Below are 13544 nucleotides of genomic sequence, written 5' to 3'. Positions count from 1 at the left end.
GTACATCATTGTCTGTCTCAGTGACCCATTGTACCTCATTGTCTGTCTCAGTAAACCATTGTACCTCATTGTCTGTCTCAGTGACCCATTGTACCTCATTGTCTGTCTCAGTGACCCATTGTACCTCATTGTCTGTCTCAATGACCCATTGTACCTCATTGTCTGTCTCAGTGACCCATTGTACCTCATTGTCTATCTCAGTGACCCATTGTACATCATTGTCTGTCTCAGTAAACCATTGTACCTCATTGTCTGTCTCAGTAAACCATTGTACCTCATTGTCTGTCTCAGTGACCCATTGTACCTCATTGTCTGTCTCAGTGACCCATTGTACCTCATTGTCTATCTCAGTGACCCATTGTACATCATTGTCTGTCTCAGTGACACATTGTACCTCATTGTCTGTCTCAGTGACACATTGTACCTCATTGTCTGTCTCAGTGACACATTGTACATCATTGTCTGTCTCAGTGACACATTGTACATCATTGTCTGTCTCAGTGACACATTGTACCTCATTGTCTGTCTCAGCGACACATTGTACATCATTGTCTGTCTCAGTGACACATTGTACATCATTGTCTGTCTCAGTGACACATTGTACATCATTGTCTGTCTCAGCGACACATTGTACATCATTGTCTGTCTCAGTGACACATTGTACATCATTGTCTGTCTCAGTGACACATTGTACATCATTGTCTGTCTCAGTGACCCATTGTACCTCACTGTCTGTCTCAGTGACCCATTGTACCTCATTGTCTGTCTCAGTGACCCATTGTACCTCATTGTCTGTCTCAGTGACCCATTGTACCTCATTGTCTGTCTCAATGACCCATTGTACCTCATTGTCTGTCTCAGTGACCCATTGTACCTCATTGTCTATCTCAGTGACCCATTGTACATCATTGTCTGTCTCAGTGACCCATTGTACCTCATTGTCTGTCTCAGTGACCCATTGTACCTCATTGTCTGTCTCAGTGACCCATTGTACCTCATTGTCTGTCTCAGTGACCCATTGTACCTCATTGTCTGTCTCAGTGACCCATTGTACCTCATTGTCTGTCTCAGTAAACCATTGTACCTCATTGTCTATCTCAGTGACCCATTGTACATCATTGTCTGTCTCAGTAAACCATTGTACCTCATTGTCTGTCTCAGTGACCCATTGTACCTCATTGTCTGTCTCAGTGACCCATTGTACATCACTGTCTGTCTCAGTGACCCATTGTACCTCATTGTCTGTCTCAGTAAACCATTGTACCTCATTGTCTGTCTCAGTGACCCATTGTACCTCATTGTCTGTCTCAGTGACCAATTGTACCTCATTGTCTGTCTCAGTAAACCATTGTACGTCATTGTCTGTCTCAGTAAACCATCGTACGTCATTGTCTGTCTCAGTAAACCATTGTACGTCATTGCATGTCTCAGTGACACATTGTACCTCATTGTCTGTCTCAGGGACACATTGTACCTCATTGTCTATCTCAGTAAACCATTGTACCTCATTGTCTATCTCAGTAAACCATTGTACCTCATTGTCTGTCTCAGTGACCCATTGTACCTCATTGTCCGTCTCAGTGACACATTGTACAACATTGTCTGTCTCAGTGACACATTGTACATCATTGTCTGGCTCAGTGACCCATTGTACCTCATTGTCTGTCTCAGTGACCCATTGTACCTCATTGTCTGTCTCAGTGACCCATTGTACCTCATTGTCTGTCTCAGTGAACCATTGTACATCATTGTCTGTCTTAGTAAACCATTGTACGTCATTGTCTGTCTCAGTAAACCATTGTACATCATTGTCTGTCTAAGTAAACCATTGTACGTCATTGTCTGTCTCAGTAAACCATTGTACGTCATTGTCTGTCTCAGTAAACCATTGTACCTCATTGTCTGTCTCAGTAAACCATTGTACCTCACTGTCTGTCTCAGTGACACATTGTACATCATTGTCTGTCTTAGTAAACCATTGTACGTCATTGTCTGTCTCAGTAAACCATTGTACGTCATTGTCTGTCTCAGTGACACATTGTACATCATTGTCTGTCTCAGTGACACATTGTACCTCATTGTCCGTCTCAGTGACACATTGTACATCATTGTCTGTCTCAGTGACACATTGTACCTCATTGTCTTTCTCAGTGACACATTGTACATCATTGTCTGTCTCAGTGACACATTGTACATCATTGTCTGTCTCAGTGACACATTGTACATCATTGTCTGTCTCAGTGACACATTGTACCTCATTGTCTGTCTCAGCGACACATTGTACATCATTGTCTGTCTCAGTGACACATTGTACATCATTGTCTGTCTCAGTGACACATTGTACATCATTGTCTGTCTCAGTGACACATTGTACCTCATTGTCCGTCTCAGTGACACATTGTACCTCATTGTCCGTCTCAGTGACACATTGTACCTCATTGTCCGTCTCAGTGACACATTGTACATCATTGTCCGTCTCAGTGACACATTGTACCTCATTGTCTGTCTCAGTGACACATTGTACATAATTGTCTGTCTCAGTGACACATTGTACATCATTGTCTGTCTCAGTGACACATTGTACATCATTGTCTGTCTCAGTGACACATTGTACCTCATTGTCTGTCTCAGTGACACATTGTACATCATTGTCTGTGTCAGTAAACCATTGTTCGTCATTGTCTGTCTCAGTGTATATCTGAATAACGTCATTTAACGGCACAACGATATAAATAAAAAGGAAGATAAATTGTCAGAATATTTCATGCTATCGATGTACCGGATTACAAGGGTTAAAGGGGATATATATTGTAGAGTATGACAATCTGATACAAAATAAGTCACAAACAATGTTATACAGTGTCATAAAAAATAAGTCACAAACTCACAAACGATGTCATACAATGTGATACAAAATAAGTCACAAACAATGTTATACAGTGTGATAAAAAATAAGTCACATGGTTATATAACGAGATACAAAATAAGTCACCGACAAAGTTATATAATGTGATACAAAATAAGTCGTTAAGTTATAAGGTGTGATTCCACATAAGTCACTCACTATGTTATGCAGTAACTCATACATGTAGTTATGTAGTGATAAAAATAAGTCATAGTCATAAAGTGTGATACAAAATAAGTCACAAACAATGTGATAACGTGTGATACAAAATAAGTCACACAGTTATATAATGAGATACAAAATAAGTCACCAAAAAGTTATATAATTAGATACAAAATAAGTCACAAACAATGGATGTTATACAGTGTGATACAAAATAAGACAGAAACAATATAATATAGCATGATACAAAATAAGTCTCAAACTAATATAGTGTAATACATAATAGATCAAAAACAAAATTGTATAGCGTTACACAAAATAAGTCACAAAAATATTATACATTGTGATACAAAATATGTCACAAAGTTATAAAGTGTGATACAAAATAAATCACAAACAATGTTATATAATGAGATATGAAATAAGTCACAAAGTTATATAATGAGATACAAAATAAGTCACAAACAAACGTATATAGCGTGTCACGAACAAAATTATACAGCTTTATACAAAATAGGTCACAAACAATTAATGTTATACAGTGTGATACAAAATAAGTCACAATTGATTACGTTCTGCATAATGATAAGTTTTAGTTTCAATTGTTTTCCCATCACATTTATCTATATAGAGATACACTGAATGACCGAGACTTTTTCCTGGTATAACACTCACTGATTTGTCAACGGCCCAATACTCGGAACGTATGACACTGCAGTTTGCATTTGTTACGGATGTATATATGAAAATCCTGCGGTGGGCCTCTAACGTTACACATATTGGCCACTGTGATGATGCAATCTAACCGTTTTCATAGGAGGGGGTATCCATTGTAACAGATGTTGATCATGAGGGGTCGGATAGTGTAACGCAGGAGGTGGAGTGTTGGGTGGGGACTAGAACCTAGCTCCAACTGTGTGCCGGGGTAAATAATAAGAACCTTGGAGTGAACAACGGGGAAATATGATGTGTGCAAAGAAAATGGTCAATTTCCTGTTTCGCCCCGATTGAATCTATTTTGTAAATTAAGTTCCTGAATTATTGGTTAGTTGTACACTGAAACACATATCTATAGCATCAACCCGTGTTTATTATGAAAAATCCAAAAATAGTATTAAGAATTATTTATAATGATTAATGTACAAGGGCTGCCATATATACTGCCGACTGCTAGTGTTTTTGTAAGACCCTAAACTGGTGTTTTTGTAAGTCCCTATATACTAGTGCTTAACTTTATCTTAGCATTGTATACCATGTATACTTATTTGTTTTTCATTCTGTATAAATGTATTCGGCTTGAAGAGAGAATTTACCTGTTATATAATATATACTAATCAAAGAGTCATTATAAAACTGTTGGCATCTAGACTATTGTTAACGCCATATCAGAAACATATATAACGAAGCTCCCTAATTAATTTTTGACATATAACATGTAGATTATGCTTTATGTATAAAAAAAAACAACATAAAAACATATATATGGTATTACCTGGTATATTGATACCCTTAATGCGCCCCACAATGTCCTATTATGGCCAATCCTCGTTGTAGCAACTCCCGGATGTCAAGTTATTAAAACGAGGCTAGACAACACATTGCATCAGACAAGCAGACAAGGGCGAGGGAACGACACGCAACCGGTTGTCGTTCGAGATTGTTGAAGCCTAAAGTGACTATTAGAAACGTTAAAATGGCAGAAACGAATTCATTAGATGAAGAGAAGAAGGGTCTAACCGACATGAATGACTCTGCGGCCGTAGAAATAGACCATGATGATTCTACGGTGAAATTTCTCAATGGCGGCAAGGGCATCGACGCGAAAGAGGACAGCGGATCGGGTGACATCTCGTTCACAGGACTTGGGAAAGAGGAGTTGATGAAGTATGCCGACGATCCATTTTGGAAGAAAGTCAGAATATTCCTGTTCGTTCTCTTTTGGGTAGGATGGTTGGCCATGTTGATTGCAGCAATCGTCATTATCGTGCTGGCTCCTCGCTGTCCATACCGCCCCGATACGAAATGGTACGACGAAAACACTGCATACCAAGTATACCCCAAATCGTTCAAGGACAGTTCGGAAAGCCAAAGTACAGAACCATCTGCCGGAGTAGGGGATCTAAAAGGTTAGTACTATTTATTATAACGAGTTTGACGTTACCTCAAATTCCAAAACCAGGTCGATTTTGATCACGCGATGCAGTGATGTACGGCCAGTAGCAGCCCGGTGCACAGCTACGAGTGTTTGACATCTGTTGCATTACAGTATTGAACAGATGGTAGACAGCATGTATAAAGTAGTCTATATTACCTAGTATATTGTGTTAAATATATTCTCTGGACAGGAGTCGTTCTATCAACATGAATATACCTGTATAAATTATAATAAAATACCTATAAAATATCCCCATGTTTATGTATGTCCCTTAATGTAAGTTATTAAAGCATTGATATGCCCATGCATATTTTTTTTCCATCCGACACAGGTCTATCCAGCAAGTTACCCTACTTCAAAGATCTTGGAGTGAAGTCACTGTACATCAATTCTTTCTACAAGTCTGGAAATCAGGACAATGGGATGGATGTGGTTGACCATAAACAGATTGACTCCATCTTTGGCACAATGGACCAGTTTAAGGGAATCCGTAAACAAACCAAAAATGAGAGTATGTATATATGTGTGTGTATAAGGAAGTTGAGGAAAACCAACTTGCATATGATACACCAATCGAGGTATAGCTTTGTTACTAAAAAGTCAAAATCACTTAAAGCCTAATTTAATAAAATCATTTAAGTCGCTTTTATTTAGTCATGAAACATCATACAAATGCAAAAATAAAAATTATTTGCCTGATTGAAGGTACCAAAAATTGATGCAATACTTCCAGTACATAATATATATTGAAATATTTACTGTTAAGTAGTGGTGCGCTGATCATCGATTATAATCGGTTGACAAATCGAATGCACCTTCGATTTCGACCATCGATTTCCGTTTTTCAAGAATCGATCATCGAACGCGCCCGAATCAAGGGAAGTCACTCTAATGTTATAACCTTAGAATAAAGATGGCGGACGGCTGCCTCGTCGTCGACGACTCCGTTGCAATTGCCACTACAACGGATACTGATACAGAGCTATTCGACCACCCGGGGTTGGAAAGGCAAAGTCAAAAGTATGGAATATATATGCATTCCGCAAAATAAAAAAAAAGAATGGGGTCCTAGAAAAAACCTTGACATGACGGTCGCTGTTTGCCGCCTTTGTAAGAAATGTTACAAAAATACAAGTAGCTACATTTCGGTATTTGATAGTATTAGATAGTGAAAGACTTATAAAATGACTCCATCTGTTTATTATTTTCGATAATAAGTAGCCCTGGAGGAATCATTTGGTTTCTTAATGATAAGTTTTAGCATATTTTATATATATTAGCTGAGTAATGAGGTATGTTTCTGCTAGGTATAAGGGAAACAGTCTAGCCACATTGCTCAATCCCTGCATACTTATATAATCTCGCAATAGGCAATACACAATCTACATTCTACAAAGAAGCACATTTTTATTTATATTTTATAATTGCATACTGTAATATTAATAGATAAATTTATGGTTTACCACAATATTTGAAATTAACATTTATTCACTGAACTGTTAAGTTATGTTTCCAATTTATATTTTTGTTAAATCAAAGAAAGTGGATTTGTTAATTAGTTGTTACTTAATCTGTTGAATAAAACTTTGCTAGTTATAATATTTTTTCTCATAAATAGGTTTCTGAAACTTTCTTCGTCAGTTTTGGAAGTCCCAACTATTTGGCCATTGGTAGACAAATTAAAAGCGCTAATAATTGCATTTTCATGCATGATTAATAAAAAAAAACAAAAAAAACAACACTGGTAGTCTGGTACAATTACAATGTAAATATCCAATGCAAATAATGGCAATATCCATCAATGCATATTCAATGGGATAAAGCTCTATGGCATCGCATCATTGCTCTTTTGTAATCTTGATTTTATATGTGTACCTGCTCATATTGTATTCTACTTTTGCATCTAGAATTCAACGAACAAAAGTTACAAAGACCATGTAGAAAATGAAAATGTCACTTTATTAACAAAAGTATATAATCATGGACAATTTCATGTTTTATAAACAAATCTGTGAAATCCAGATACTTTTACTGGACTTCATTCTTCTTGGATCATTAATATCTATTTTTTAAGTCATAGCTGTTGACCAAAAGTACAGTTGTAACTGTCTTTATCATTCAATCATACATTCATGTGCACCATCAACTAAGAAATAGGAATAATTACACTTACAGAAGATAATTATTGATACACATTGAATAACAAAATGATGATTAATAACTGAAACAAAACACTTGTGATTTAACCGATTATTAATCGGTTGACTACATCGGTTGTCCTATCCGATGCGATCCGATAATCGAAACAGATTTTCAACCTATGTCCCATCACTACTGTTAAGTGATTTTGGTTATTTTTAGTAATGAATCCATGCTCCAACTGGCATACAATATGAGAGTTTGCATGTTATAAGGAAGTTGTCGGTTTTCCCTAACCGGATATATATATATGTCCCCATATGACCAAACAAATGGCCACTTTGTTTTGTTCAATTTATAAAACACTTGTCACAAGACTGACCTGGTACCTCCCAACTCCAGCACAGATGTTCTATCCATTGTAGCTACCTGCCTACCATTGATCAGCCTAAAGACTTCAATTGGGTATCAAATCCATGACACCCAGCGTGCCAGCTATCTGCCACGCTACCAATCAATATTGAATAAACTTCAGCTCCAAGTTAGAGGATAATCCTATGCATGACTGAACATCAGTGCAGTAGCATTATTTCGATAACATTAAGACACAAATTGAAAGAAACTGAAGTCATGTCCAACTCAGACAGTAAGCGATGTCCTGTAATAATGTTTATCATTACTACCATAGTTTTGAGCCCCAACTAAATCTGTTGCAATGTTTAATAAAATAGTTCATGTTTTCTTCTTGTCATATTTCAGTGCGTATCATCTTGGACTTCATTCCTAACCATACAAGCCGTAATCACACTTGGTTCGAGAGCAGCAGGAAGAAGGAAGGAGAATACAAAGATTACTACGTCTGGGCACCTTGTACACAGAACAGCATGCCTAACAACTGGGTAAGGGAAAAACAACATTATTTTGTTGTGGTTAAGGTAACCTTTTGAATACATATTTTAATGTATTATCAGGTCCAATTTATATGAACTACTTAAATTGACATCTTACTTTGACACATTGAAAATGAATGGAAGCTAAAACATTTTGACATTTCATTTAGGAAAGATAGGCCTCTTGTTTTGTCGAAATGTCCATATTTTGGTATTTGTATCTTGTGTTGTAGCTGAGTGTGTATGGTGGATCTGCCTGGGAGTATGACTCAGAACGCCAGGAATGCTACTTGCACACATACCTGAAGGAAGAGCCAGACCTTAACCTCCAAAATCCAGATGTGCTGAGGGAGTTAGATGTATGTATTGCTACAAAAAAACAACACATTTAGGTATTTTTAAGTTGAAAAAAATGAATACTACTCTTTCCATTAATTCCTGTCCTTTTCATTAACCATTGACATGTTGCTGTATTAAATACAAGAAAAAACATGCGAAAAAGTCATTTAAAATTTTCTTGTTAATATGAAGAGATATCCTGTTGAACAAGGGGAGGTAATTCTGACATAATATTAATCATCATATCTTGAAATTGTAGCTCATTCACAATATTATATGAAAGTGATTTTCAAGCCAGTTATATGTATATTCCATAATTTTGAAAAGTAAACAAGTGTGTTTATTAGGGTTAATAATGCTTTATGTATAATTTGTTTTCATTGAGTCATCCACATAGATAAAAATTTGTTTTTTTATGTTTTTCAGGAAATTTTCCGTTTTTGGTTGGACCTGGGAGTGGATGGATTCAATATCATTGGAGCAGAGCACTTGGTAGAAGCAAATTCCACTGCTAACGAAACATTGAGTGGTTTGCCTGTCTCTACAGTAAGCTCTTATTATAACTTACGTAGATGTTCTAATGCTAAATTGTAAAATAACATTACCTTTAGAAAATCATCAAAATTTGTTTTCTGTCTTACTCAAATTTTAAGCCAACAGTTGAAAGATGTAAAGTATTACAGGTTGATCAAGTTTTTGTTTTTTTGAGATTCCAATTTGATATTATTCAGGAAAATATGCAACAACATTGTAGTTATATCAAGTTAAATTTTGGAAAAGGTTATCTATGAATAATTCATTTACTGTTGATTTTTTCAGACTGATTATGCATATTTGGAACACACTCTTACTCGCAACCAGCCAGAGTCCGTCTCCCTCATTAGTAGGTGGAGATCTATTGCCGATAGCTATGCAACTAAACCAGGAAAAGAAAAGTAAGTCGAGATGAGATCTTTGTCGTACAGTGTATCATGGTCTGAAATTGCAGAGCTTTGTCTCTCTTTTGGGATGGGAGCACATTTGTCTTAGTTTTGGGGGGGGGAATTAAGGAATTGGAAAAGACTTTTACATGGGTAAACGGCATATTTGGAGAATTTTGCTTAAAAGTATTTCAATTGAGAATTGGACCCATTATCAATCCCCTGAATTGATATGATATTGTATCAATTTTATAATTATGGTTTTATTTTATTTAGGATGTTGATGGTAGCAGCAACTGGAAGCATCAATGAAACCAGCATGTATTATGGTACAGCTAGCAAGAAAGGTGCTCACTTTGTACTTACATCTCCTGTAGACTTCTCCAAACCTGTGACTGCAAGCAATATAGAATCCAGGATCCGTGACTTCTTAGATGCTGGCCAAACCAAACGGGCATGGACTGTAAGTAGTATTTTGTCTAGTTGTCTGACAAAATAGGGCAATTTCTTTCTGTAAATTAATATGATACAGTACAAAATATGGTTCATTTCTGAAAACCACAACAAATGTACAATCTGAAATATTCACATTTATATGTATATCTAATATGTAGCGCGACTTTGTACAGTTGGATACTGTTGGTCATGAAAAAATAAAAAAAATCATATAGAAAGTGGAAACATCCTTATGTAAACAAATAAATGTTTTATTTTTAGTATGGGAACCAGGATGAGTCTCGTCTTGCCACTAAAGCTGGAAGTAAGATGGTGAAGGCAATGTTGGCCCTCCAGATGTTGCTGCCCGGCTTACCTGTCAATTACTATGGTAACGAGATAGGAATGGAGAATGGCAACATCCCCTACGCAGACAGAAAGGATATCTTGGTGGAAAGTGTATCCTTGGTAAGAATTAACTGTAATTGTTTGTTAGAACTACACCTTGTAATCAGTTCAGCCAACTTTCTAAACTTGATAGAATCAACTATTGAAGTAACATTACAAGCTATATCTGAAGGGATCAAAACTACTATACAATAATTGGATATCAAACATCATATTAAAATTGCTATAAAGTGTTGGTATCTGAAAATATAACGCAATATTATCCTTCTTTTGACAGGTCATGGCAATATTTTGTTTGCAAGTTTTGAATGTGAATGGTTTGAATATTTCTCTTTTATTAAAGGGGCATTCACTGAAGTGATTGACAGCTAACACATCATTCATGTTTTAATAATTGTAGGCCAATTATGACCAGAGTAAGAGTAGAGACCCATACCGTACGCCAATGCAATGGACTAGTGGTGTGAATGCTGGTTTCTCGGTTAACAAACCTTGGCTGCCAGTCAATAGCAATTCTGTCAAAGTAAATGTTGAGGTAAGAGTGTTGGTTGTGATCTTATTCTATTTGTTTTGTTTTGGCATGTGGATATTTTTTTATAATCAAATATTTAGAACTACTTGAAGTATTATCTACTAAATGTTTAAATGATCCTGTGAATTTCACGGTTTAGTCATACCTTTATCTCGTGATTATTTTCCCAGACTAATGTTTTGCTGGGAAGAAATATTTGAATGTTGAAGTGCTTGTGAAATTTTGTATGAATACAACAAAAATAATTTATGAATCCAGGAATATCAAATGTTACTGACAATTACCTAACAAATCATCTTCTTGTTTGCAGACTGAAACTGCATACTTCAGTGACAGAAATATGGACGAGACACAACTCTATGCCTTCAGGAACTTGACAGAAATCCGAGAAGAAGAATCTTTCCAGTGGGGCAAGACCACTGTAGGTACTGTACACGACAGTCTGTGGTTTAAACGCCATGCAGAGGGATTCCCGGGCTTTGTTGTCCTTGTGAACCTGGGCACGGGAAGCCAGACTGTGAAGATGAACAAGGTCGCAGATATGCCTGCCCAAGTGGAGCTAGTGTTTCACTCCCAGTACAGGATCGCAGAGATTGAGAGCAACCTTGACTTTGACAAGAAATCTGTTTCCATTAATCCTGGCCAAGTCCTTGTTTTCAAGTTTGCATAAATTTTAAAAGATTGAAGCGAAGATTGAAGCATGTGTCAATTTATCAGTATATCTAACCATAATATTGAACCTCTCTTTTTTTGCATAAATATGTCACGAAAACATACATATTTTGTTGAATATAAATTATGCTGTGGAAAATAATCCCGAAAATGTTTTGCAAGTTAATTTAATTCAAGTTGCAGATTTTGAATTATTGACAAATGCATAGGGTGTATTCCTCTTTTGAACATGATTAAATTATTATTGAAAATCAAAGTACTTTGTAATATAGTATCTTTAAAATATTACTTGAAATAAACCTTTAAAATATTAAAGTTGACACATGCTTTCATCACATGAACATAAAATTGCATCTTTACTGATAATGTAATTGAGGCACTGACTGCATGATGACCCTACTAGGGCAGAAAGTCTGTTGTATCTTTCTTTATCAGTGTTGATCATATTTGAATTTGAACAGCTACCCGTCGACCAGGACATATTGTTTGCAAACATTTGCTAAAATGAAACCAAAAGAACAAAAGAAATCCAATCAAATAAAAAAGTTAACATCTTATGTTTTTGCCTCCTGTTTTTTTTTTGTTTTTTTTTTGAAACAATGATTATGGTTACAATCTTGTGATTACAGCTTCAAACCAAACTGAACTGTTTAAGAAAGTCTTGTCTTGTGATACATCAAAAGAATGACCAATAATCCAGTTAGCATATTGATTTTTGCACGGATTCAAATTTCACTGAGAATGTACTTGAAAATCCTGTTGTGATTAATATGTATCGTTTGGATGAAGGTTTAATATTTATAAGATGGCAACCATCTTGAATGTTGAATATGGATTTGGTTAATACATGACTGTGAAACATGTCATATTCATCAAGTCAGGAGACGTAACAGTAGAAATATAATTTCAAGATGGCTACTATGATGTTTGTCTAAAATGTACAGGAACAATATAGACCTTGCCATAAATAGGATTTGTATCCTCATCCATATTGACATAGCTCAAAAGATAATAAAATTTCAAAATGAACATTGGCAGCTATCTTGAATTTAAGAAAATTATGTCTGAACAATTAATGCAGAGCCAAGTGGATTAAAGCTGACTCGAACTTCAAACCACTTAAAATTCAAGACCATGATACTTGATTGGTAAGAAATAACCTGGACCCATATTCAAAATTGTAGAGGTTAACAATCGTATTAAAATCCATATGGCCTTGAATAAAGTTGGGGGTTTTTTTTGTGTGAAAAATGAATTGCCGTGTTTAAATCCTCGAACGTCTAATGATTAATTTGGAGGCTTAAAATTGACAAAATATTTGATAGTTGTTTCTTTGGGTGACAACAGAATTTTTAGGTCACCTGAGACAAAGTCTCGAGTGACCTATTCTTATCGCCTTTTGTCCGTCGTCGTCCGCCGTAAACAATTTACATTTTCAACTTCTTCTCCAAAACCACTGAACCAAATTCAATGAAATTTGGCAGGGAGCTTCTATGGCTAAAGGTCAACCAAAATTGTGAATTATATGGTCCCCATCCCCCAGGGGCCTGAGGAGCGGGGCCAAAAAGGGTCAAATTGACTAAAACTTCAAAAATCTTCTACTCTACTCTCAGGTAAGGTGGAATCAAACACTCTTCATAGATGAAAGGGTCTTAAGGTGCTTTACCAAAATTGTGAATTTCATGACCCTGGGGTCTCATCTTTGCCCCTGGGGAGTGGGTAAACTTTACTATAGTTTATATAGGGAAATCACATTTTTGACTATTATTTGCTGGATTTGTGTTGAAATTTATTCTAACTTAGTTCAAATTAGCGGCATAGGATGACAGTTTGATGGTATGTACATGTTGGCCCTGGTTGACCCCCAGGGGCTGGTGGGCGGGGCCAAAAAAGGGTCAAATTGACTGAAATTTCAAAAATCTTCTTCTCTACTCTCAGATATGGTAGAATCAAATACTCTTCATAGATGGAAGATGCTTAATGTGCT

At 36.2% G+C, this 13544-nt stretch overlaps 1 protein-coding gene across 1 annotated transcript; it reads left to right on the top strand.

The window, feature by feature from the left end:
- The first annotated feature begins 4650 nt into the window (after positions 1–4650).
- On the top strand, positions 4651–12114 carry LOC117323570 (probable maltase). Its single transcript, XM_033878866.1, has 10 exons — positions 4651–5193; positions 5554–5733; positions 8121–8260; positions 8485–8610; positions 9017–9136; positions 9410–9525; positions 9787–9973; positions 10228–10413; positions 10754–10888; positions 11196–12114. Exons 1-10 carry the CDS (start codon positions 4761–4763, stop codon positions 11553–11555), a joined length of 1983 nt encoding a protein of 660 aa, XP_033734757.1. The 5' UTR covers positions 4651–4760; the 3' UTR covers positions 11556–12114.
- Positions 12115–13544: the final 1430 nt, after the last annotated feature.

The sequence above is a fragment of the Pecten maximus genome, chromosome 3, assembly GCF_902652985.1.
Source record: "Pecten maximus chromosome 3, xPecMax1.1, whole genome shotgun sequence".
NCBI lineage: Eukaryota > Metazoa > Mollusca > Bivalvia > Pectinida > Pectinidae > Pecten > Pecten maximus.
The sequence above is the reverse complement of the archived record's forward strand: the minus strand, read 5'-3'. Positions and strand labels throughout refer to the sequence as shown.